The sequence below is a fragment of the Bufo gargarizans genome, unplaced genomic scaffold (genome assembly GCF_014858855.1).
Source record: "Bufo gargarizans isolate SCDJY-AF-19 unplaced genomic scaffold, ASM1485885v1 original_scaffold_1454_pilon, whole genome shotgun sequence".
NCBI lineage: Eukaryota > Metazoa > Chordata > Amphibia > Anura > Bufonidae > Bufo > Bufo gargarizans.
The window spans coordinates 163,348-190,278 of NW_025334367.1; the positions used below are offsets into that span (position 1 = coordinate 163,348).

A 26,931-nucleotide genomic window follows, 5' to 3' on the forward strand; every position below is an offset into this window, starting at 1 on the left:
GATCAACGACCCCTCTCTAGTAGCTATAGCCTGTAATATTATTACACTCCAGAAATACGTCCAGGCCCCTCCTGAATTCCTTTATTGTACTCACCATCACCACCTCCTCAGGCAGAGAGTTCCATAGTCTCACTGCTCTTACCGTAAAGAATCCTCTTCTATGAAGCAGAGGATGTCCCCTCGTCACAGTCCTGGGGATAAATAGATGATGGGAGAGATCTCTGTACTGACCCCTGATATATTTATACATAGTAATTAGATCTCCCCTCTGTCTTTTTTCTAAATTTAATTACTCTAATTTTGATAATCTTTCTGTGAACTGTAGCCCCCCATTCTAGTTTCTACTTTAGTTGCCCTCCTCTGAACCCTCTCCAGCTCTGCTATGTACTTCATGTCTCTTAATGAACTCCATTCCTACAGAGACTCAGCTGAAGATCTTATCACCTGTATTCAGGATCATAATCCCTGACAAGCAGAGCAGAGAGGAGAATGAGGCAGCTCTTTGTGTTGGGAAGTAACTTGTCTTGCTGTGTGATTAGGACAGGTTTTGTGTGTACTAATAGAGCGGCGGCCATTTTATTGCCCTTGATGATTGTTCCCTAGACAAAATGAGCCATTATAACTAATGAAAGGTACTTGGGAATATATTTATAATAGCCTTTAAAGTCTAATAAAACCTTTGGGGCAATTTTTTTTGATGGTTCCATTTTACTCATTTTAGTAAAAATGAAATAATAATCCAAAAATAATTCATTTTTCAATTCTTCTTTATTAAAAATTGTCATCACTATTTCTCATAAAGAATTAAGTTTCAGCCTATCTGCAGAGTATCTTAGCTTCAGTTTTATTGTGAGCCATCTGACAGCTATGTATAGCCCTTATTGCTGAGCTGCTAACAGCTCATAAACACTTATTTAAGTCATATTTCTTATCAGTTTGATAAGACTTGAGCTATAATTAGTGTTTATGAGTTATATTGAGCGAACCCGAACTGCAAAGTTCGGGTACCCGGATCCTAACTTTGGCGTAAAAGTTTGAGTTCGGTGTTAGGGCATTTAATAAAGCTTGTTAAAAAAGGATGCAAGGCAGCCAATCAACAAGCTTTTAAGCTGTGGGCAGTTAGAAGCCATCACAGCCATGCCTACTAATGGTATGCTGTGATTGGCCGGTGCATCATGTGACCCAGCCTCTATACAAGCTGGATCACGTGTAGCACCGCCCATCAGCTCTGAGTAGTGCAGGGACAGGAGGCAGGCAGCTGAAGTGAGGGAGAGTGTTAGGAATTGAATCTGGCTATTTATTCTGTGGGTGACCTATAGTGTTTTTTTGTGGGTGCAATACACCATCTTTGCACCCCTGACACAGAAATATAATAGTTAATATGGGTGACATATATCCCTTTTTGGTGGGAGATACACATGCACTTTATACGTGACAAGGAAATTAATATAGTTAATCCGTCTGTTAGTTCGGTGGGAGACCTCAAAGAATGAAGAGAGCATCAAATAAGTGACGTTGCCCTGGTCGTGGTGCTGCTGGTGTTGGTGGAGCTCCTGTTGCAGGGAGAGGACAAGGTCGATCTGTGCCAGCTACACACCCAAATTAAACACCATCCTCATGTGAATGTAGGCGACAGGAGATTCAGTGTCATTTGTAGGCCCGAATACCGGTGTATGAATGGTAAGGCCAGAATAAGTTAATGTGGTAGTAGATTGGATGGCTGACAGTGTCTCCAGTTCCTTAAAAATTGTCCCCTGCTGAAGGCGCAGAGTTGGCACCTGCAGCCCATGGGCATCTGTCTTTCACCTCACCCCCCTTGCAAATCAGCCAAGCAGTCTGAGCCCCAAATCATGCAGCAGTCTCTTATGCTTTCTGATGACTCTGCTGGCAGGGTTTCCGTGGGCCATCAACCTAGCCCTGCCCCAGAAGTGGAAAAAGATTGAGTGCACTAATGCCCAACCACTTATGTTTCAGGATGTGGACATGGGAGGACCACCACAGTTCGTCTCTGATGATGACGAAACACAGGGGCCAAATGCTGTGACTTTCTGCCGTGTGAAGACCGCAAGGAGGGCAGGGGTGAAGACTGGGTGGAAGATGATGTGGAGGATGATGAGGTCCTAGACCCCAAATGGAATTAATTTCATGCGAGTGACCTGTGCAGTTCGGAGGAAGAGGTGGTGGTCACACAGCACCAGCCGCACAGCAAAAGACGGAGCAGGGTGCAAAAGCAGAGTGGCCATCCCCTAGCCAGTAAGCCTGCTGCTGCCCACCGCACCCAGGGACTGAGCACACCAAAGCCAGCTCCAAGGAGTTCCCTGGCGTGGCAGTTCTTCAGACAATGTGCTGACGACAAGACGCGAGTGGTTTGCACGCTGTGCAATCAGAGCCTGAAGTGCAAAGCACGAGCTGCAGTGGAGTACACACCTGAAAAACCATGAAAGATCTCAGCCTCTTCATCCCCCTCTGGAGTGACAGTGGCACCTGCAAACAGAGTATGTTGCAGCAACACCACCAGCTCCACCACCGTCACCGCCACCAAGCATCTCTACACTGTCCCATTGAAACGTTCATCCCGCAAACACTGGAGAATGCCAGCATTTCAAAATTCATTTTTATGGCGGTGGCTGTCCCACAATACACGATTCCCAGCCACCACTACTTTTCCAGGCGAGCCATCCCTGCCCTGCACAACTGCCCTGCACAACTAAGTGGCGGACAAAATAAGGTGTGCACTGCACAACGCCATCTGTGGCAAGGTCACGGGCAGGGACGTTATATCTCCCTAACTGCACACTGGGTAAATGCAGTGGCTGCTGAGCCTGAGGCAGATAGCAGTTTGGAGCATGTCCTACCGCCACCGAGGTTTGCAGGATGTTTCTTGCCTCCTCCTACTACTCCACTTCCTCCTCTCCTGCACCACCAACTTGAGCACAGCCAGGGGAAAACGACAGTAAGCTGTTTTAAAACTCATCTGTTTGGGGGGAAAACTCCACACCGCGCAAACCAATGAGTGGTTGGTGCTGCTGAGCCTCAAGCCCGGCATGGTGGTGTGTGATAACGAGTTATATCTTGTAGCAGCTCTGGGCCTAGCCAGTTTGACACACATCCCTTGCCTGATGCCTGTGCTTAATTTGGTGGTGCATTCCTGAAAAATGTGCGCACTTTCCGCGTTCTCACCCCGCTGCTGCTCACCTGTCTGCGCTGCAGCGTAAATTCTGCCTTTCTGCTGACCGCCTCATATGCGACGTGCCCACCAGGTGGAACTCCACCTTGCACATGCTGGACAGACTGTGCGAGCAGCAGCAGGCCATAGTGGAGTTTCAGCTGCAGCACGCACAGGTTAGTCGCTCTGCGGAACAGCACCACTTCACCACCAATGACTGGGCCTCCAGGAGGAGGAGGAAGAGGGGTAATTTCCACGGTTATCAAGCCAGTCATTCACAAGTGGGTTCCTGCACCAACAGAGGCCAGGTACACAACTGTCCAGCCAGGGCACAGTTCTGGAGGATGATGAGAAGGAGGAACTGTGTTCACAGTAGGGTGGCACCCAAAGCAGCTCATGGGCATCACTGGAGCATGACTGGGGGGATACAGAGGACACAGATGATACACCTCCCACAGAGGACAGCTTGTCGTTGCCTCTGGGCAGCCTGGCACACATAAGCGTCTATATGCTGCAGTGCCTTTCCAATGACCACCGAGTTGCCCACATTCTAACCAGTGCTGTTTAGGCCTCTTTCACATGACCAAATGGCTTTTTCAGTATTTTGTGGTCCGTTTTTCACGGATCTATTGTTCCGTTTTGTGTTTCCGTCGTGTTTCCATTTCCGTTCCGTTTTTCCGTTCTGTTTTTCAGTATGGCATATACAGTATACAGAAATTACATAGAAAAAACTGGGCTGGGCATAACATTTTTAGTTTTGAATGGAGCCACAGAACGTGATTTGCGGGCAATAATAGGATATGTTCTATCATTCAATAGAACAGAAAAACGGAAATACGGAAACGGAATGCATACAAAGTACATTCTGGTTTTTTTTGCAGGACCATTGAAATGAATGGTTCCGTAAACGGACCGCAAACGAGAAAATAAAATGGTCGTGTGAAAGAGGCCTTACTGGGTGGCCACCCTGCTGGATCCCGCTACAAGGACAATATGCCATCCTTAATTCCGTCACTGGAGTGTGATCGGAAGATGCACGCGTACAAGCGCACGCTGGTAAACGCGCTGCTGGTGGCATTCTCGCCTGACAGTGGGGGCTCAGTAGAAGCACAAGGTGAAGGCAGAGGAGGAGGAAGAGGTCGCCAACGCAGCTAGGGCAGCCAGCACCTCAGAAGGGAGGGTTAGCATGGCCGAAATGTGGAGAAGCTTTGTCAGCACGCCACAACAACCAGCACCACCAGCTGATATGGGACGTCTTAGCAGGAGGCAGCATTTCAGCAACATGGTGGAGCAGTATGTGTGCACAAGCCTACACGTACTGACTGATGGGTCTGCCCCCTTCAACTTCTGGGTCTCCAAATTGGGCACACGGCCTGAACTTGCCCTTTACGCCTTGAAGGTGCTGGCCTGCCCTGCGGCCAGTGTATTGTCCGAACGTGTCGGCAGGGGGGGTTATCACAGACAAGTGCAGCTGCCTGTCCACAGCCAACTTGGAAAAGCTCACGTTTATTCAAATGAACCAGACATGGATCCCACAGGACTTGTCCGTACCTTGTGCTGAGTAGACAAGTATACCGGCCGCACCCAGTCATTGTTATACTCCAGCGCACTTTCTCTTTGTGTTTTCTTTTCCATTTCCCAATGTTTTGGGGTCTTCCCAAATTTATAAAAAATAAATAAATAAAGGAAAAACAAACAAACAAACAAAAAAAAACTGTGTTGGCTATCTCCTCCTCCTCCACCACTGCTTCTACCTACACTGCCACATCTACCACCTCCTCAACCTCCTACTCCACTTTGACCTCCGCCGCCTAGTTCAAGATACATTTTTTTTTTAGATTCTGTGTTATTTTAAGTAATTTCCCGTCCACATTTGTTTGCAGGGCAACTGTCCTGCTCTTACCCCCATTTTGCTATCTTTTGCAGCCCCTCTAGCCCTTACTACGACTATTTTACAGCCATTTTAGTGCTCTAAAGTTCAGGTCCCCTTTGACTTTAATGGGGTTCGGGTTCCAGTTCGAACATCCACGGGTCCGCTCATCCCTAGTCAATAGTTAATTTTCAGATTTTTCTATACATGAAAATCTGTCACAGATTATGATCACTATGTTCTTCCATAAAAGTCAAATAGAATTAGTCATTTTCCCACTTTCCTTATGGCTAGCTGCCTGCTACAAATCAAATTTAGTCTGCTTTTACTCTATAACACATTATTTGTGCATACACTATATACAAACGAATATGCCACAGAGCATGCTCACTATACTCTCCCATAGAAGTCATTTTATAATTTTTCTTAAATCCAGCTGCCTGCTATAATTTGAATCTGTTATTTTTATTCTATTAAATTTAATTTGTGCATAGACTACACATAAGAATGTGTCAAAAAGCATACCCACTACATCTCCCATAATAGTCAGTAGTTCATTTTCAGATGTTTCTATAAATGAAAATCTGTCACAGAGCATGCTCACTATGCTCTCCCATAGAAGTCCGTCATTTCCCCACTATTCATCCAGCTGCCTTAAATCTCTTCTGCCTTTACTCTATAACATATTATATGTGCATACACTATATACATAAGAATATGTCACAGAGCATGCTCACTATTCTCTCCCAATAGATGTCCCAGAGAAGTCAGTCATTTTCTCACTTTTATTATGTTCATCTCTCTGCTGTTTTTATTATATAAAATATCATTTTTGCATAGATTATTCGAGTACATTATTAGAGTACAGGTCACAGAGCATGCTCACTACATTCGGTTATTTTCTGACTTTCTTCAGTCTGCGGTGGGTGCCTGCTATGAAACGGCTTTCTATGCTATAAAACATTATGCACAGTCTATAACTGAGGGCAAAGTTTAATATTCTCCTAGTATAAGCTTTCGGGTGTTCCTCTTTAGTCATCACTAAATCTTCCCATTTCCATAGGAAAAAGCAGTTCTAGTTATGGCAAAGTATTTGGTGATCAATAATTTTTTAATGGGCAATATAAAAGCTGATGGGTAAAGTCTATAGTGATACTGTGGTCTAATCACATGCCAGATCCCTCTTGGTCTTTAGGAGTTAGGCTTCGTTGGCCGCCATATTGATTTCCTGAGAGCAATTACAAACAAAGGTATAACTAAAGCGAATCATTTCTCTCCCCTACTTAACTCAAATAAACGTATCGACCGACAGCTATTCCCAGGGATCGGTGCTGTTGTTTTAACCCAAATAAATAGATAAAGCCCACTGGTGAGAACAGAGACTAAGACAGCAGGTGATGAGTGCAGAAGTTGCTTTAAAGTTTAATTGCCATCAGACTATTAGCTAAGGGCAGTATAATGTGGGGATGGGTCCACTGTCCTATAAGCCAAAAATGGCACAAAAATAAATCACTCATTGCCAAAAAAATAAATTAAAAAAATATCACACCCAGAAAGAAATGTTGGATTGCTTCAAAGCTCATGAAGTTAGCAGATATGTACAGTGGGATGCGAAAGTTTGGGCAACCTTGTTAATTGTCATGATTTTCCTGTATAAATCATTGGTTGTTACGATAAAAAATGTCAGTTAAATATATCATATAGGAGACACACACAGTGATATTTGAGAAGTGAAATGAAGTTTATTGGATTTTCGGAAAGTGTGCTATAATTGTTTAAACAAAATTAGGCAGGTGCATAAATTTAGACACCACAAAAAAGAAATTAAATCAATATTTAGTAGATCCTCCTTTTGCAGAAATTGCAGCCTCTAAACGCTTCCTGTAGGTTCCAATGAGAGTCTGGATTCTGGTTGAAGGTATTTTGGACCATTCCTCTTTACAAAACATCTTTCATTCAGGTTTGATGGCTTCCGAGCATGGACAGCTCTCTTTAAGTCACACCACAGATTTTCAATTATATTCAGGTCTGGGGACTGAGATGGCCATTCCAGAACGTTGTACTTGTTCCTCTGCATAAATGCCTTAGTGGATTTTGAGCAGTGTTTAGGGTCGTTGTCTTGTTGAAAGATCCAGTCCCGGCGCAGCTTCAGCTTTGTCACTGATTCCTGGACATTGGTCTCCAAAATCTGCTGATACTGAGTGGAATCCATGCGTCCCTCAACTTTGACAAGATTCCCAGTCACCACCGCCATATTTTACTGTAGGTAGCAGGTGTTTTTCTTGGAATGCTGTGTTCTTTTTCCTCCATGCATAACGCCCCTTGTTATGGCCAAATAACTCAATTTTAGTTTAATCAGTCCACAGCACCTTATTCCAAAATGAAGCTGGCTTATCCAAATGTGCTTTAGCCCAACTTAAGCGGCACTTTTTGTGCTGTTGGCGGAGAAAAAGCTTCCTCTGCATCACTCTCGCATACAGCATCTCCTTGTGTAAAGTGCGCCGAATGGTTGAACGATGCACAGTGACTCTATCTGCAGCAAGATGATGTTGAAGGTCTTTGGTGCTGGTCTGTGGGTTGACTCTGACTGTTCTCACCATTCGTCGCTTCTGTCTATCTGAGATTTTTCTTGGTCTGCCACTTCGAGCCTTAACTTGAACTGAGCTTGTGGTCTTCCATTTCCTCAATATGTTCCTAACTGTGGAAACAGACGGCGGAAATCTCTGAGACAGCTTTCTGTATCCTTCCCCTAAACCATGATGGTGAACAAACTGTGTCTTCAGGTCATTTGAGAGTTGTTTTGAGACCCCCATGTTGCTACTCTTCAGAGAAAAGTAAAAGAGGAGGGAAACTTACAATTGACCCCCTTAAATACTCTTTCTCATAATTGGATTCACCTGTGTAAGTAGGTCAGGGGTCACTGAGCTTACCAAGCCCATTTGCGTTCCAATAATTAGTTCTAAAGGTTTTGGAATCAATAAAATGACAACAGTGGCCAAATGTATGCACCTGCCTAATTTTGTTTAAACAATTATAGCACTTTCTGTAAATCCAATAAATTTCATTTCACTTCTCAAATATCACTGTGTGTGTCTCCTATATGATATATTTAACTGATGTTTTTTATCGTAACAACCAACGATTTATACAGGAAAATCATGACGATTAACCAGGTTGCCCAAACTTTCGCATCCCACTGTATCTGATTACAGGACAGGTCTGAATAGGGGGGCTTTCCCTGCTGTCCTATAAAAAGGCTCTTATCTCAGAAGCTATTTTTGGGTAGTGATTGTTAACTGCTATAGATGTTTCTATAATGCGCTTAAAAGACAATTTGCCCAGTTGACAGAGTTTAAGAGGGGGGCATCACATTTCAATGAATTGCCCAACATCTAGGTTGTTCTGATCGAGCTGTTAGGAGGTGTTGGGGGCAGTGGTTACGCGAAGGCACACACACACTGTGAACAGGCTCCGGATGGCCCAAACAGACCACCAGTAGAGCAAATAATTTACCCTGTCAACAAGCATGAGCAGCACCACAGTCACTGACTCCAGTGGGTGAGCTGCCAACTACACCAGGACTGGCCCAGAAGATATTGGTCTGGTTGCTTCCCTGCAGTGAAGTCCAGATCATTGAATAATGCCCCTAGGGTTTAGCTCAAAGCCAAACCGGTTATTTGGCAAGGTGGGTTCACACTAGCTGATCTGTCACACTATTTTTGCTAAACTTTTATTTCCTTCCTTTGTCACTTTCTATATATTTTTTTTAAATTCAGAAATATTGTCATTTTCTGAATGACCACTGAGAAGTCCCAATAGGTTGACACTTCCTGACACTTTTCAGCTTGTGCTGTGAACACCAAGGGGCAGGGTCACAGTCACCTCATTACTATTATATAGTGTACAAAAAGAGGCCACGGCAAGCATCTTCAGTGAGTTCTTTATTGGACAAGCTTCAACAGAATGTGTGCCATAAAACCAGACCGCAACGTTTCGGCTACATGGTAGCCTTTATCATAGGCAGGATTATAATAAAAAAGTTAACACCACTGTTGTAAAGTTAGTGGTACGTAACACAGAACCATAACCTTGGCAATAGATGAAACAGCTTCTCCTCCCTCTCCCTGCACAGTGACAATGGCACATCCCAGCGCATGCTTACTACAGTTCTCCACACAAGTCAAAACAGATGATCTTCTGATGTTGTCTTCTTACCATAAGTCCAGGAATCTCTGGAACTGCTGTTACACCAATCCAGGCATGATGGCCTTCCCTAGCATCATGCGCGCAAAACTGAATAAAAAAAAAAATATACAAAAATAATAATTATTACTGAACTAAGAATATAAATGTTGGCTCCTTTCTTGCACAAACGGCATTACTGCTGCCAACAGGAAGTCACTTCAACTCAGCTCTGTAAATTTAAGAGGTTCAATACCAGACGCATCTAAAGAAGAAGAGTAGCGCTGTTTCTGGAAAAAGAACGGGTCTCCTTTTTTAATTTCGGACAACCACTTTCCACTTGGCTTGTCATGTGCAGCCATGTCACGAACCTCTGCAGCTCTTAGACACCATCACAATATACAATAAGACTGGCAGCATATGTCTGGTGTTTACCTCCAGCATTTCTGCTGAATAACCCCCCCCCCCCCCCCCCCAAAGCAGCGTACACAATTAAAAATAAATGCAGGCGATGGATTTCTCTTTTTCTTGACAGTATTATACCGAGATGCTGAAGATTGCAGTCACTGAAGTGAACCAATATGTCACTTTCCCTCGCCGTCTCCTGGGATGCTGGGGTCTGTCAGCTGCAGTGAATTGTGCCAGAAGATACCACAGGAGGCCGTGAACTGAAGCTATCATTTCTGCTTTCCAAATCTTTTCAGTTTAATCTCAGACACGTTTGTCAAAGATGAATTGCAGACTTTCATGCCAACCGAAAGCAGAGGAAAATTAAATGTGCAAATAGAACCGATCGAGAGGGAGTTATTTTGGCATTGCGGTTCTTGTACGATGGCTGCTGCTTAAAGAGGTTCTCCTCTTTGGACAGTCCTTACAAGAATGCTTGACAATAAGCTAATGACAAAGTGTTTTTCTCCTGGGAACCTCTGTGATCGACTGTAATCTGTGGCGAGCAAGTGTTCAATGCCTGTGTAATGCAAGACGGGACAGATCTTCTTGAGCGAGTTATGCTTTTTGCAACTCCACTCTGGCGAAGAGATGAGGATCCTCTTCAGAAAACCACTCTCCTTAATACTGGCGAAGAGATGAGGTTCCTCTTCAGAAAACCATGCTCCTTAATAGTTTATTTCTAAATGGGTTTTCTTAAAAAAATGTGGAAGTTTGCCCCCAAAATTTGCTCTTATGGGCTGCAGGACGCATCATATACGGTTCCAAAAGAAGACCTCTACTTTTCTATGAATCATTCTTTAGTTAACTGTAGAAATGGCCTTGTGAGGATGGTTCTCCTCTTTGGACAGCCCTACTTTATAAATAGTTTAGCTATAAAGGGGTTCCTTTAAAAATTTCAAAGTTTGGTTTTATGGGCGGCAGGACACATCATATAGGGTTCCAAAAGAAGACTCCTACTTTTCAAAGATTCATTCATTAGTTCACTTGATCTGATTACTTCATGGCACTGCCTTCACTGTCTCTCACAATATGCTGATTCATTTCATAAAATATCTTTACTGTAAGTAAGTTTTAGCTCCCTGTTTCTGATACAGAGTTGCAAATCCTCTCCTTCCCTTCACACAGAGTTAAACAATAAACATGCCACCTCTAGGAGGAGTTCAGGATCTTACTACATACTGGTTGTCAGGAATGTTGAGTTAGGATTTCATTCCTATAATTTGCTCCAGGAGTGGGCAGAGGAAATCAAACCCCACAGGGGGGCCCCGCTTCAAAGCGCGGCCACGTGTTTATTTTTCACACCCCACTCAGCCACACTGGCAACTTAACATCTCTGGCAAGGTGAATGCTGGTGGAGGGGATGAGTTGGTCAACAGAACAAAATAATCCATCAGACATCATGGAACCGGGAGTACATAAGGGATTATGAATTGCCCCTTCATCACAGGAATAAACTGGTTACATATCTGTGACCCTATGACCAAGGATGTTTGGGGGTCGGGTGCTAGGAAGAGGAGATACAGAGATCTCCCAGTAGGAACCTAATAACAGCACCATGTTTGGTCTCCACTTGTAGCCAGAACCCAGCCGGATACGTTTCTGCCAGAGCCATCTTCCTGTGATCTTCCGCTAAGGAGCTATGATCCACATTGGGTTTTTGGATTCTGAGCTGCCTCGCCGGACAAAGGGGAAATGCGGTCTCCAAAGGGGAGTGACTGACTACAGGTGAAAAGGCCCATGCAGGCTAGAGGCCATCATCTTTCTCTGAAGAGGGGGTCACGTCATGTAACTTGTTTGGCGGGACCTGGAAACCCGCTGTCCTCACCGCCACCTGTGTGACTACAACTAAGGACTATAGCAGCCAAGAATTCATCATCATAACCCAAAGCAAAGCCCGGTTTAACCCTGTTTGTACCACATCATCTGTATTTGCATGCCGACCATTGTATATATTCAATGTGTATATAGTGTTATGTCTAGTGTGCCCTTAAGGCAATTAAATATATAATTTAATCTTGCGCTGTTCTGGTATCTCGATCCACGAATCCTCACATCCGTGTTTTGGCATAACGTACACTACCTGGGGTTGGTTCCTGACCTGATATAATCCCGTTAGCGGACAGGGCTTATTTATAACGAGGAACTGGTGGCAGTCAACCTGGCTGGCAGAGTGCTGTTTCACGGGGCAGTGAAAAGGCTCTCTCAGCTTGTCAGGGTTTTGTGAGCTAGTGTGGAGTCACGCCAAAGGTAGCGTAGACCACCCTTACTCACTCCTCGTGCCTCCCTGTGCCAGTGTGGACAGGAGGTGTCTGTGTAAACTGTGCCAAGCCGACTTACTCCCAGGGAGAGTGTAACATCACGTCTTGGTAACCAGTGACGAAACCGTACCACGTGAGCTCGACATAGTTGACGTCAGGTGGGGATGTGAGGTGCGGTATTCGTCACACTGTTAACTCATTAAACTCATTATCAAAGCCATCAACTCATAAGCGCCCCCTAGTGGTGACTGCAGACAGATAGAATTTTGGCATGTATTTAGCTGTGCGAAGGGAAGCAGAAAATGTTCAACTCCGTATCATAAAATCTGAGTTCTTAACCACAGTGAAGATATATAGTTACATGACTTAGAAAGGACATGAAACTACAAATTGCTAGGATAAAGAGACTGTATCTACTTAAAAAATGAATGGCTCCTTGTTCTGTCTTATTTCTTGTACGGCTCAGGGAAAATTCCACTATCTGCACAAGGCTTGGAGGAAAATCTACAGTGTGGCGCGGCTGTAAACAGCTCAACATATTGAATCAATATCCCCGTTGTGCTTGTCTGTTCCCTATTTTTAAATCACACAATCCGCTCTTCATACATTTATGGTGGCCGCGCGTTCTCCGGCCATTATGATGAATTTATCTTTTGGCCGCTCATTTTTTTAAAGTATTTACTTAGTGTTTAAGTCGTGATCCGTCATGTTGATTCAGGGAAGAAATAAACTTTTTAAATTCTCATCTTGAGGTATAACGGTGAATCTTTTTATAGCTGCAGTAGACTTGAAATTGGATGAAGAACTTTATTAAAGTTTGTAACCTCCAGTGGTGTAAGAACTGGGAACTATGGTAGCTACTGGACCTCCAGGCAGCAATCCGGTGAATATTTTTATAGCTACATTCAGCTTGGAATTGGAGGAAGAACTTTTTGAAAGTTTGTAAACTCCAGTGGTGTAGGGACTGGGAAACATGGTAGCTATTGGATCTCCAGGCAGCAATTTCGTAAATAATTTTATAGCTACATTTGACTTGGAACTGGAAGGAGAACTTTTTGAAAGTTTGTAATTTCCATTGGTGTAGGAGCTTGTGAACTTGTAGCTACTGGACCTCCGGGTAGCAAGAGGAAAGCAATAGATATGAACATATTTTGTAATAAACATATATATTATGCTATTTTAAAGAGGCTCTCTGCTTTAGACAATCCTTACTTGTTATAATGGCCCCTTGATAATAATCTGATCACACAGTGCCCCCCTCCCCCATGAGACCTTTGGCAATCTATGGGGAAATCTGCAGTGTTCAAGTTCCCTGCAGTGCCTCCACGGGGGAAGTTAAGCATTACACTGCGTCTATTCGCACAAATGGGCATGCTTGTGAAAAGTCTTCAGGTAGGATATGAACAAATGTTGGTTATTTTTATATATCACATGAAGAAAAAGTGGCCCCTTAAAGGGGTTGTCTGGTTTAGGAAACTGGACAACACAGGGGAATAGCGATAATTACCAACTTGAACTGCCTTCCCGGTATCGGCCCTTGGTCATCCAGACCGTCTCATCTCCATGCTACGTCATTTCTCTACCAGATCTCCTCTGCAGCATACAATACTTGTTACCAACCAATCAATGACTGCTCCAGGAGATACGACCTACAGATCCAGCTGCCAAAGTCCATATCTCTTATGATGGTTAAGGGTTACGAAAGAGAGAAAATCAGACTGTTGCTTTCAAGTGCCCTCAGCATTTGTATGTGACTACTGCCACCAGATAAGGGACAAAGTCAGCTCTTTTACATTTCTAGCTGATTGACCATCTGCCCGTGCAGAAGAAAATAGCCTACAGTAAAAAGCTTCTGGTGAGGATCCACTCCTGGGCCCAATCATCTATGTTAGCATACAGCAGTCTGACTACCCAGTTTTCGTTCCAACCGGTGAATATTTTCTATTATAGTAAAAAGTCAGCAGAAACGTATTATCTTGCATTAACCTCACAGGCCAAGGAATAGAATAACCAAATTTTACACCGTCCCTATATATATACAACTGTATGTATAGGACGGTAGATCTGCACTGTCACAGCTGCACGGTTCTGATGAAAATATTTATCTCCTCAAGCTAATGAGGTTATGAGCCCCTGACACATCCAGCTTCTCCAAGTTAGATACTATGAATAATTCCCAGGACGGTCTATTTCCTCTCAAGGATGGGAGTTAATCATTCAGAGCTAATGGAGTTTGCATATCATATTTCTGGAATAAAAATACAGGTCATGTCAGGTATCCTCACTGTATCGTATGGATTACATGGAGCACGTGACGCAATGCATATTTTTCATAAGTCTACAGCAGTGCATGGTGGGAGTTGTAGTTTTACAACAGCTAGAGAGCTGCAGGTTGGCCAGCCATAGTCTAGGACATAGAGGGCAGTATTATAGTAGCTATATTCTAGTACATAGGAGGCAGTATTATAGTAGTTACATTCTTGTACATATGAGCAGTATTATAGTAGTTATATTCTAGTACATAGGAGCAGTATTGTAGTAGTTATATTCTTGTACATAGGAGCAGTATTATAGTAGTTATATTCTTGTACATAGGAGCAGTATTATAGTAGTTATATTCTTGTACATATGAGCAGTATTATAGTAGTTATATTCTAGTACATAGGAGCAGTATTGTAGTAGTTATATTCTTGTACATAGGAGCAGTATTATAGTAGTTATATTCTTGTACATAGGAGCAGTATTATAGTAGTTATATTCTTGTACATAGGAGCAGTATTATAGTAGTTATATTCTTGTATATAGGAGCAGTATTATAGTAGTTATATTCTTGTATATAGGAGCAGTATTATAGTAGTTATATTCTTGTACATAGGAGCAGTATTATAGTAGTTATATTCTTGTACACAGAGGCAGTATTATAGTAGCTATATTCTAGTACATAGGAGCAGTATTATAGTAGTTACATTCTTGTACACAGAGGCAGTATTATAGTAGTTATATTCTTGTACATAGGAGGCAGTATTATAGTAGTTATATTCTTGTACATAGGAGGCAGTATTATAGTAGTTATATTCTTGCACATAGAAGCAGTATTATAGTAGTTATATTCCTCTACATAGGAGGCAGTATTATAGTAGTTATATTCTTGTACATAGAAGCAGTATTATAGTAGTTATATTCTTGTACATAGGAGCAGTATTATAGTAGTTCTATTCTTGTACATAGGAGCAGTATTATAGTAGTTATATTATTGTATATAGGAGGCAGTATTATAGTAGTTATATTCTTGTACATAGGAGGCAGTATTATAGTAGTTATATTCTTGTACATAGGAGCAGTATTATAGTAGTTATATTCTTGTACATAGGAGGCAGTATTATAGTAGTTATATTCTTGTACACAGAGGCAGTATTATAGTAGTTATATTCTTGTACATAGGAGCAGTATTATAGTAGTTATATTCTTGTCAAATATCTTTTTATTGAAAAGAAGCAGACAGCATGTATAAAAGTGACCCGCATTGAGGGCAAAAATTCACATGCACATCAAAGTATAGCAACAAGGGGGATAGGCACATCCCACAGATAGGCGCATACATTCCATACAATACCAAAATTATACTAAAACATCTGTTCTTGCTTGTCCTATCCGACACGCGCCCTTTGCATTAACATACATGTATATGAATGTCACTTAGTCTGCGGGGACATTTTATTTTTTAGGTGAACAGCAAGGCAACTGGCCTTACTAAACGAACCAATCATAAACTGGATCTCTAGGCACATCTTGTAAAAATATGATAACACTGTCTTGGGGGTAATACATAGCGACACACGGTATCAGGGTCAAAGACCTTTATTGAGCTGTCGCAGTAGATGTTAGACGGTAGCGTAACCAAGGATCCCACAATTTGGCATGTTGATCATGTGTTCTAGCCTCCCAACTAGCTAACTCCTCGAGACGTTGAATGTGGTCTACTTTATTTACCCATTGCATAAAAGTAGGCGGATCTGTACTAAGCCACCTCTGGGGGATTAATAGCCTCGCGGCCTGGATTAGCTGTGTGGCCAAGCTGTGTTTTGAGGGGGAAAGGTCTTTAGTGGGGAGCCACAGTAGGACCAACTCGAGAGACAAAGGCATCACCTTGTGCATAATCAAGTTAATGGTTTTGGATACTGTATCCCAGAAAGGCTGAATCTTAGGACATGACCAGAAAATATGTGAGAGCGTACCCTCCCCAGTCTTACATCTCCAGCAGCGGTCACTAGGGCTAAGACCTCTAAGGGAAAGCTGCTTAGGAGTCATGTACCACTGGGTAAGCACCTTAAAGGAATGTTCTTGAATCTTGACACACCTGGAAAAGCCATGCGAATGTGCGTATAGGCGAAGAACGTCTGTCTCCGAGAAGGCCCTACCTAACTCTGTTTCCCAGGTTCTCAAGAATGAAGGGGCATCAGTAGAACTGGGTACATTCAAACCTAAATAAAATAGAGAGATATAGTAGTAGTTATATTCTTGTACATAGGAGCAGTATTATAGTAGTTATATTCTTGTACATAGGAGCAGTATTATAGTAGTTATATTCCTCTACATAGGAGCAGTACTATAGTAGTTATATTCTTGTACATAGGAGCAGTATTATAGTAGTTATATTCTTGTACATAGGAGCAGTATTATAGTAGTTATATTCTTGTACATAGGAGCAGTATTATAGTAGTTATATTCTTGTATATAGGAGCAGTATTATAGTAGTTATATTCTTGTATATAGGAGCAGTATTATAGTAGTTATATTCTTGTACATAGGAGCAGTATTATAGTAGTTATATTCTTGTACACAGAGGCAGTATTATAGTAGCTATATTCTAGTACATAGGAGCAGTATTATAGTAGTTACATTCTTGTACACAGAGGCAGTATTATAGTAGTTATATTCTTGTACATAGGAGGCAGTATTATAGTAGTTATATTCTTGTACATAGGAGGCAGTATTATAGTAGTTATATTCTTGCACATAGAAGCAGTATTATAGTAGTTATATTCCTCTACATAGGAGGCAGTATTATAGTAGTTATATTCTTGTACATAGAAGCAGTATTATAGTAGTTATATTCTTGTACATAGGAGCAGTATTATAGTAGTTCTATTCTTGTACATAGGAGCAGTATTATAGTAGTTATATTTTTGTATATAGGAGGCAGTATTATAGTAGTTATATTCTTGTACATAGGAGGCAGTATTATAGTAGTTATATTCTTGTACATAGGAGCAGTATTATAGTAGTTATATTCTTGTACATAGGAGGCAGTATTATAGTAGTTATATTCTTGTACACAGAGGCAGTATTATAGTAGTTATATTCTTGTACATAGGAGCAGTATATAGTAGTTATATTCTTGTACATAGGAGCAGTATTATAGTAGTTATATTCTCTACATAGGAGCAGTACTATAGTAGTTATATTCTTGTACATAGGAGCAGTATTATAGTAGTATTCTTGTACATAGGAGCAGTATTATAGTAGTTATATTCTTGTACATAGGAGCAGTATTATAGTAGTTATATTCTTGTACATAGGAGCAGTATTATAGTAGTTATATTCTTGTACATAGGAGGCAGTATTATAGTAGTTATATTCTTGTACATAGGAGCAGTATTATAGTAGTTATATTCTTGTACTATAGGAGCAGTATTATAGTAGTTATATTCTTGTACATAGGAGACAGTATTATAGTAGTTATAGTCTTGTACATAGGAGCAGTATTATAGTAGTTACATTCTTGTACATAGGAGCAGTATTATAGGCAGTTATTATTGTACATAGGAGGCAGTATTATAGTAGTTATATTCTTGTACATAGGAGCAGTATTATAGAGTTATATTCTTGTACATAGGGCAGTATTATAGTAGTTATATTCTGTACATAGGAGGCAGTATTATAGTAGTATATTCGTGTACATAGGAGGCAGTATTATAGTAGTTATATTCTTGTACATAGGAGCAGTATTATAGTAGTTATATTCCTGCTACATAGGAGGCAGTATTATAGTAGTTATATTCTTGTACATAGGAAGCAGTATTATAGTAGTATATTCTTGTACATAGGAGCAGTATTATAGTAGTTATATTCTTGTACATAGGAGCAGTATTATAGTAGTTATATTCTTGTAATAGGAGGCAGTATTATAGTAGTTATATTCTTGTACATAGGAGGCAGTATTATAGTAGTTATATTCTTGTACATAGGAGCAGTATTATAGTAGTTATATTCTTGTACATAGGAGGCAGTATTATAGTAGTTATATTCTTGTACACAGAGGCAGTATTATAGTAGTTATATTCCTTGTACATAGGAGCAGTATTATAGTAGTTATATTCTTGTACATAGGAGCAGTATTATAGTAGTTATATTCCTCTACATAGGAGCAGTACTATAGTAGTTATATTCTTGTACATAGGAGCAGTAGTATAGTATATTCTTGTACATAGGAGCAGTATTATAGTAGTTATATTCTTGTACATAGGAGCAGTATTATAGTAGTTATATTCTTGTACATAGGAGCAGTATTATAGTAGTTATATTCTTGTACATAGGAAGCAGTATTATAGTAGTTATATTCTTGTACATAGGAGCAGTATTATAGTAGTTATATTCTTGTATATAGGAGCAGTATTATAGTAGTTATATTCTTGTACATAGGAGACAGTATTATAGTAGTTACAGTCTTGTACATAGGAGTAGTATTATAGTAGTTACATTCTTGTACATAGGAGCAGTATTATAGCAGTTATATTATTGTACATAGGAGGCAGTATTATAGTAGTTATATTCTTGTACATAGGAGCAGTATTATAGCAGTTATATTCTTGTACATAGGGGCAGTATTATAGTAGTTATATTCTTTGTCAATTTTCTTTTTATTGTGCAGCAGAGAAGACAAACATACAAAGGCATTGACATCTATGTTAAACAGACTTGTACAAAAATTACAGCAGATGATTTACATAATGCGATTCGAGTAAATGTACGTTCAGCACATAATGGGGTGGTGTGTTACCATACATCTAGCGTATGTAATTCTAAAAGAGGGGAACTCGTGAAGCAAATTACACTTAATATCCTTCTAAAAGATGCGCGTCACTTATCTGATGCGTTACAAATACTATGTCATGAGGTCGCCTTTGATAGTGGCGTTTAAATGAATCTGATTTCTTTTACATCAGACCTGATACGGTGGGATAAGGCATATTAAGTCTGGAGCAGCGTATGATTTTTGGCTTGGTATGTTGCACTTGTTCGTGTAGCACTCACACCCTTTAATGCAAATCTCAACTTGTCACTAGCAAATTGACAATTAACGATAAACAAAAGGTAGGAAAGGAAAAAATCCAAAAAGGTGGGGGGGGGGGGGGTGTCCTTAAAACTGGACAATCACGGTCGATAAGCTGGTTAAGTGCAGCCCTTAGAAGTTCCCAGAGATATTATGTTAGTGCGTCCTATCACTATCCTCTATGTCAGCCTCTTCAATGGGACGATCTTAGTACAGTTCGTCTGTTGGGACCTTACTGAGGTAGTTAGGTAGTAGTCGAGTGCCTATAGGCGATCCATGGGGCCCATAATTTCCTATGTTTTTCATGCGCCCTAAGTTCCCAACTAGCTAATTCCTCCATTCGATGTAAATAATCAAGTTTGGCTAGCCATTGAGATGTAGTAGGGGGTTCCTTGCCTAACCACTTCTGAGGGATGAGCAAGCGGGCAGTCTGCAACAAATGTGTCACAAGATTGTTCTTTGATGGCGAGTGGCGACATTTCTTTTGTGGGTAGCCACAAGAGAACCATCTCTGGTGACAGTGTCAGATTAATGTTCAGTATTCTGTAATGATCAGTGAGACATTTTCCCAGAATGGTCTTATTCCAGGGCATGTCCAAAAAATGTGGAGTAATGTGCCTCTCTCCCCCTTACATCTCCAACATCTGTCGTTATCACACAGCCCACTGAGGAATAGCTGTTTAGGCGTAAGATACCACTGCGTAAGCACTTTATATGAGTGTTCCTGTATTTTCACACAACGGGAGAAGCCATGTGAATGTGAATGCATACGGAGGATGTCCGTCTCTGAGAAGGTAACATTAAGATCAGTTGCCCAGGTACGGACATACTGCGGAATTGTGGTGAATTTAAGGCCAGATAAATTGTAGATATTAGCCTACGTTGGGGTGTGGGGGGAGTCATCATCTTTTGAAACCATGTCGGGGCTGAGGCGAGTTTGTTTTGAGTAATTAGTGTCTTCCCAGCTGCTTTTAGTGATATCAAGTCTAAGAAGTTAAATGTGTCCCAGGTCATGTTGAGAAGGTGTTGTTCTGGTAAATCACCTGTAACTTTTTTCAGAAAGTCAGCTATTGAGAAGTTTCTCAATCTGCTCCATATCTGTGAGACCTGCGTTCCCTGGGGTCTGATTGAGTACGGGATGAGGTCTGCTGTCATTTATCTTGAGGGATTCTGTAGAAGCCCATTCTCCTTATTAAGCTGCTTGATGACTAGGCTGGTGCCTTTTAATAAGACATGTGAGTGGAGTGATGAGTTTGTTAGACCCCCATAAAGCCGCTTTTTGCAGCTGAGTGAGCTGCATGAGTTCAAGTGCTGTACCTAAAGTGTGGTAACAAGGGGCATGTAGCTGTAGCCACCTCCTCAGGTGTATGGCTCTGTAATATGTTTGCACATCTGGTAATGCGAGGCCTCTGTGGCCACGTCCCAAGATCTGCCTTGGTGAGATATTCTAGATCCCCCCCCCCCCCCCATAAGTATGTTGTGAAGAGTCTACGCAATTTCTTGAAGTATGAGTTGGGAAGGAATATTGGTAGCATCTGAAAGACGTACATAATCTTAGGGAGCACAAATGCTATCAAGATATTTTTCCTGCCCATCCATGTAGTAAAGGGAAGGCGTAGGGACTGAAGTTGTTGTTGGACTTCAGCTAACAGGGGGATATAATTAAGTTGGAATAGTTTTTCTGGGAAGGCAGGGATTTTAACTCCCAAGTATGAGAGATGGGAGAACTGCCATTGAAATGGGGTGGTTGTCTTAAGCACAGCAATGGAACTCGGGGGAGCTGTTACATTTAGGGCCTCTGATTTAGTGTGGTTCATCTTATAATTTGATACTCTGCTGTATTGCTCAAACAGTGTTAGAAGATGCGGGAAGACCTCGACTGGGTTAGAGACCATGATCAGTAGGTCATCTGCGTATGCTACATTGATATATTCAATGGCATTATTGTCAGCTCTTACTCCATGAATGTTCGCATGGAGGAGGGTTTCCATAACCAAGATGTACAAGGCAGGAGACAGTGGGCAGCCCTGACGCGTCCCATTGCGAATAGGGAAAGATGGGGATAAGGTGCCATTGACCCTGATTCTAGCACTGGGGTCATTATACAGCGTCATGACTGCCTCCTGGAATCCCACTGGAATACCAAACTTAAGTAATGTCTTTTTTATGAAGTCCCAGTTTACCTGGTCGAAGGCCTTCTCCGCATCCACACTGAGAAAAGTCAGCGGGAGACGATTCCTTCTGGCCCACTGTATTGCTGTTACTATCCTGCAAGAATTGTGATTTCCCTCCCTCCCTGGTACAAAACCTGATTGGTCTGCGTGTATAATTTTAGGTAGTAAAAGGCTTAGGAGAGTCGCTAGCAATTTAGCCCAGATCTTGATGTCAACGTTAAGTAGCGATATTGGCCTGTAACTGCCGCAGAGGGTTGGATCTTTCCCTGCTTTGGGGAGAATGGTGACAGTGGCCTCTAATGATTGTTTATGGAAGTGCTCACCAGTGAGGAGTGCATTGCACCAAGCTACAAGGTGAGGGGTCAGGGTTTCCGAGAACTTTTTATAGTAGCCTACTGGGAAGCCATCAGGGCCTGGGCTTTTGCCCATGGGCATGGAAGCTAATACTTTCTTAATCTCTGTCTCAGTGATTGGTGACACTAGAGTGTCACCCTCCTGGGGTGTGATTTGGGGTAATTTTAAGCTACTAAGAAACTTGTCCATTGCTATTCTTATCGATGTATCTGGAGGACTCTGGTCTGTCAGGCCATAGAGCTGCTTATAAAATTTTTGGAACTCAGCCGCTATGTCAGCCATTTTATGTAGTGTCTTGCCCTGACTTGATTTGATACTTGGGATAAACATGGACTCTTTTCTCTGATTAATGAGAGAGGACATTAGCTTAGTACCTTTATCTCCATGGGAATAGTGTCTAAATTGGGCATATTGATACGCTTTTGAGTTTTGGATATTCAAGTGATCTTTTAGTTGGGATCTCAATTGGGCAAGTTCTGCCTGGACTTTTGCAGCTTTGGAGCGCTTATGAACTGCCTCCTTGTCCGCAATCCAAACTAGGAGATCATGGAGGACTTGTTGTTTTTCTTTTTTGACCCTGCTTCCTAGGGCTATCAGCTCTCCCCGCATAACCACTTTGTGCGTTTCCCAAAGGGTCGTAAGTGGCATTCCGGGTGTAGAATTCTCTGAGAAGAAATGTTTCAGTTTCTGCTCTAGGGTCGTGGTGTCTGAGTGTCTATCCAGCAATGTCTAATTTAAACGCCATTGTCTAAATGGGGCGGGTAAGCTAGAAAATCGTAGAACTGTAGAAACTGGGGCCTGATCTCAGACAGTTATGGGGCTTATGTCAGCAGCATCTATCATATCAATAGCATTGCTAGATAGAAAGATGTAGTCCTGCCTTTTGTGTGTGTTATGTGGGGCTGAGAAGAAGGTGAAGTCGCGTCTGTCTGGATGTACCAGTCTCCAGACGTCAAGCAAGTGCAAGTCTGAAAAGTACCTATTAATGCAACCTAGTGCAGACTGGGTCAGCTGAGAGGAGCTGTCTGAGGCGTCAACTAGGGGGTTCAGCGTGACATTAAGGTCTCCTCCTATCAGTCTGATTCCATCTGCAAACAACTCAAGTTTATGGAGGGTGTACTTAACCCACTGTTTTTGGCCTCGATTGGGGCTATATAAGCTAGCAAGTGTGATCTTTTGGGTTCCTATGAGGCCTTTCACAAATATGAAGCGGCCCTCAGGGTCCGTCTGCTCGGAGGTCAAGGTAAAAGGCACCTTTTTGGAGATTGCTATGCCCACCCCCCTTTTCGCTTTCTTAAAGGTTTTGGATCTTTGGTATATTCGCCTCTCTGAAATGTAGCTCCTGGAAAAAGCACACTGTCACCACCAGACATCTGAGAAGCTCTGACAGACATCTAGAACCTCCTCCTTGAGGTTCCTTTGTTTTGCTTTCATTTTCTCATCTCGTTAGCCTCTCTCAGCTGTCATGTAGTTGCACTGATTGCATCCCTTTAAATCCTTTCCCATAGTGCATCACTTTGCGGTTTATACAACTTCCTGGAGTGTATGCATGCTGTTCCTACTTCTGAGTCTTCTACAAGATAAGTTTTTTGTTCATTCATTTGTGTTTTTCTGTTTGCTGGATCCCAGGTGACCCTGACTCCCTCCGTATCTAGTGTAGGGAGCCGGTGGTCGTGTCCCCTCACTATTATAGGGTGTTCAGGTGTTATACAGTCGAGGTACGAGGATATGCGATCATCTACCATTGGGATTTTCGCATAGGCTGAGCAGCCAGGGAGAGAGCCAGGTCTGATGCAGGGCTCTCCCTTTTTGTTCCTTAGTTTTGGATCCAGTCAGTCGTATATTCATTTTGTGTTTTCTAGTTTCCTGCACACCTTCAGTGACACACACATCAGTGTTAGCTTTCCTCAGCAGACAGATGACCTGAGAGCGCTCTGCGGGGTGTTAAAGCCCCTCACATTAAATGTGGTACATTTAAATGTGGACGCCATAGATTATGTGGAAAAGACTTGGAAGCAATAGGACACCAGCTAACACTATCGACCGTAAATAAGGAACAAACAATCAGTATTACAACCATGACATTTGTCAACATAACAGGTAATACAAGGTGATGACTCCCATGCCAGCAACGCCGCAGCAGTTCAATTAGATGCGGCAAAGCGGGCATGAGAGGCCATCTGGAAAGGCGCACGCACCAGGTCTGCGCCAGAATGATCCTGGTATGTAGGTGGGGGTCAGAATGAAACCGCAGTATCAAGGTAATGATCCATTAGCGCCACCTGCAATACTGGCGCCATATTGGTTATGTGCTAGTTATGGTCAAACTAATAAGGAGAAAGGTGACTATAACTTGACAGTGCATCTGCCTAGTTAGCTAGGAAAAAGAATGGGGACTATATGAACACAGTTGTGGACAATAATACTTGCGAACTCGGCTTGTAACAGGAGAAGCCGGGTAAGTCTCTGGCAAGTGCTGTTGTCAGGTAAAGATGTCATCTAGGACACAGCAAACCAGTCAGACGTTGCGCCTGAGCTTCAAGTGTCCTGGGATCTATGTAAATTTCTCTTCCTCAACGGTGCTTTAATCCACTTTGAGGCCTCTGGAAGATCTGAGATCCTATTTCGGCTGAAGGCAGCCATGACGGAATGTCCATCGGTTCTGTTTGCAGCAGGTCCCATGCCGCCTGTAGGTCCGCAGGTAAACGTATGATGCAGCGCTTTCCTCCTACTGCAAATGTGAGTCCGAAGGGAAACAGCCATTTGTACAGCACCTTGTGATGGCGTAGGTGGTCTGTGAGGGGCCGCAGCGCCCTTATTTTATTAAGAGTGGAGGTTGCAAGGTCCTGGTAGATGGAGATTTTGGCTCCCTCATACATTAATACCTTCTTGCTTCTGGCAGCTTGCATCAGAGCAGCGGTGTCCACATATCTCAGGAGACCGCACACCACATCCCTGGGGTTTTCTTTCTCTTTCGGCTTCGGCCTCAGTGCTCTGTGAATGCACTCTATATTTATCTCGGCCACTCTGGGAGCCCCCAGGAGTTGTGAGAATATGGCGCAAGCAGCCTCTGGTAAGCTTTCATGTAGGGTGCTTTCAGGAAGGCTACGAATACGGAGGTTATTCCTCCTGTTCCGATTCTCCTGGTCCTCAATAAGTGCATAGGCCGTATCAAGAGAGGCCGCTATGGCCATGGTGTTATCACTCGCGGCTCTGATATAGCCCGTAATGGCCGCCTGGTTGCACTCCAGCGTTTCCACCCTTGTGCCAATATTTTTCAATATGCTGCAGAAACTGTCTGGAGATCGGGGCCGCGCTCTGCGGCGTGGGTCCCGCTGCCTGGTCTGCAGTGGCCTCTTCTTCCCCCTCCGACTCTCTACCCCATTCCTCTTGTTCTGGCGGCGCCATCTTGGGAATGGCCGGTGTGGCCACTGGAGGTTTCTTGTTGAGGAATTTCTCCATATCGGAGACACTGCGCTCAGGTTTGCCAGTGTCAGTCTTCTCTTTAGGTAGGCTCCTACCGATTTTGCCCATTCTTTGTGCCTTTAGACTGCTGTTTTAGCCAGAATGCAGGATGGTGAGGAGGAGAGCTCTCCTACATGCTTCCGGCTCGGTCTGCAGCCAGGCTCCGCCCCCATAGTAGTTATATTCTTGTACATAGGAGCAGTATTATAGTAGTTATATTCTTGTACATAGGAGCAGTATTATAGTAGTTATATTCTTGTACATAGGAGCTGTATTATAGTAGTTATATTCTTGTACATAGGAGGCAGTATTATAGTAGTTATATTCTTGTACATAGGAGCAGTATTATAGTAGTTATATTCTTGTACATAGGAGCTGTATTATAGTAGTTATATTCTTGTACATAGGAGCAGTATTATAGTAGTTATATTCTTGTACATAGGAGGCAGTATTATAGTAGGTATATTCTTGTACATAGGAGCAGTATTATAGTAGTTGTATTCTTGTACATAGGAGCAGTATTATAGTAGTTATATTTTTGTACATAGGAGGCAGTATTATAGTAGTTATATTCTTGTACATAGGAGACAGTATTATAGTAGTTATATTCTTGTGCATAGGAGGCAGTATTATAGTAGTTATATTCTTGTACATAGGAGCAGTGTTATAGTAGTTATATTCTTGCACATAGGAGGCAGTATTATAGCAGTTATATTCTTGTACATAGGAGGCAGTATTATAGCAGTTATATTCTTGTACATAGGAGGCAGTATTATAGTAGTTATATTCTTGTACATAGGAGCAGTATTATAGTAGTTATATTCTTGTACATAGGAGGCAGTATTATAGTAGTTATATTCTTGTACATAGGAGCAGTATTATAGTAGTTATATTCTTGTACATAGCAGCAGCATTATAGTAGTTATATTCTTGTACATAGGAGGCAGTATTATAGTGGTTATATTCTTGTACATAGGAGGCAGTATTATAGTAGTTATATTCTTGTACATAGGATACATTATTATATTAGTTATATTCTTGTACATACAGCAGGTGCAGAAATATAGAAGTTATATTCTTTTACCTAGAATGCAATATTATAGTAGTTATATTTTCTTAGATAGTGGCAGTTTTATAGTATTTATATGATCAAATGTCTTTGTGTTACTATTTGTCACTATTATGACTGAATAAATGAAGTAAATATTTTTAAATGTATATTATAATTTTTTTAGTTGTGGGTGGTGACGCACACAGGCACTTAGAAGTTATACACACTGAATGCAGATGTTGCTCCGGTTTATATCTTAGTTTTATTTTTTTCTTTCTTATTTGACAGAGAGATTATGCAGTCTACTTACACAGTGTGACCAAGGGACAGAAATAATTCCAATTTTTCAGCATAGGAAAAACCCAAAGTAAGTAGAATCAGAAGGAGATTGTTGTAATCCTTTACAATGAATGTTTGGTAATTTTGTTTTGCTTCTTTTGTAATGATTTACATCAGTTTTCCATCTCCATTCTTTCCTAAAGCTAAATTAGAAACGTCTGCTGTTTTTCCTTTACCAGAAAGCATACATTGTGGGGTCCTATATGACATTTCCACAGTTAAAGTGAACTTGCCATCTCTCATGGTTTTTCTGCTTTAGTAAATTCTCCATGAAATAACAATTCCGGAA

At 41.9% G+C, this 26,931-nt stretch overlaps 1 protein-coding gene across 1 annotated transcript in view; it reads left to right on the plus strand.

Annotated features, from left to right (window-relative positions):
* Nucleotides 1-26,931, plus strand: part of LOC122923299 (NADPH oxidase 4-like) — a 249,354-nt gene that overhangs the window by 142,610 nt on the left and 79,813 nt on the right. The window contains exon 13 of the mRNA XM_044274078.1: nt 26,592-26,670. Coding sequence (XP_044130013.1) covers nt 26,592-26,670 — 79 coding nt within the window. The remainder of the gene's footprint in view (nt 1-26,591; nt 26,671-26,931) is intronic.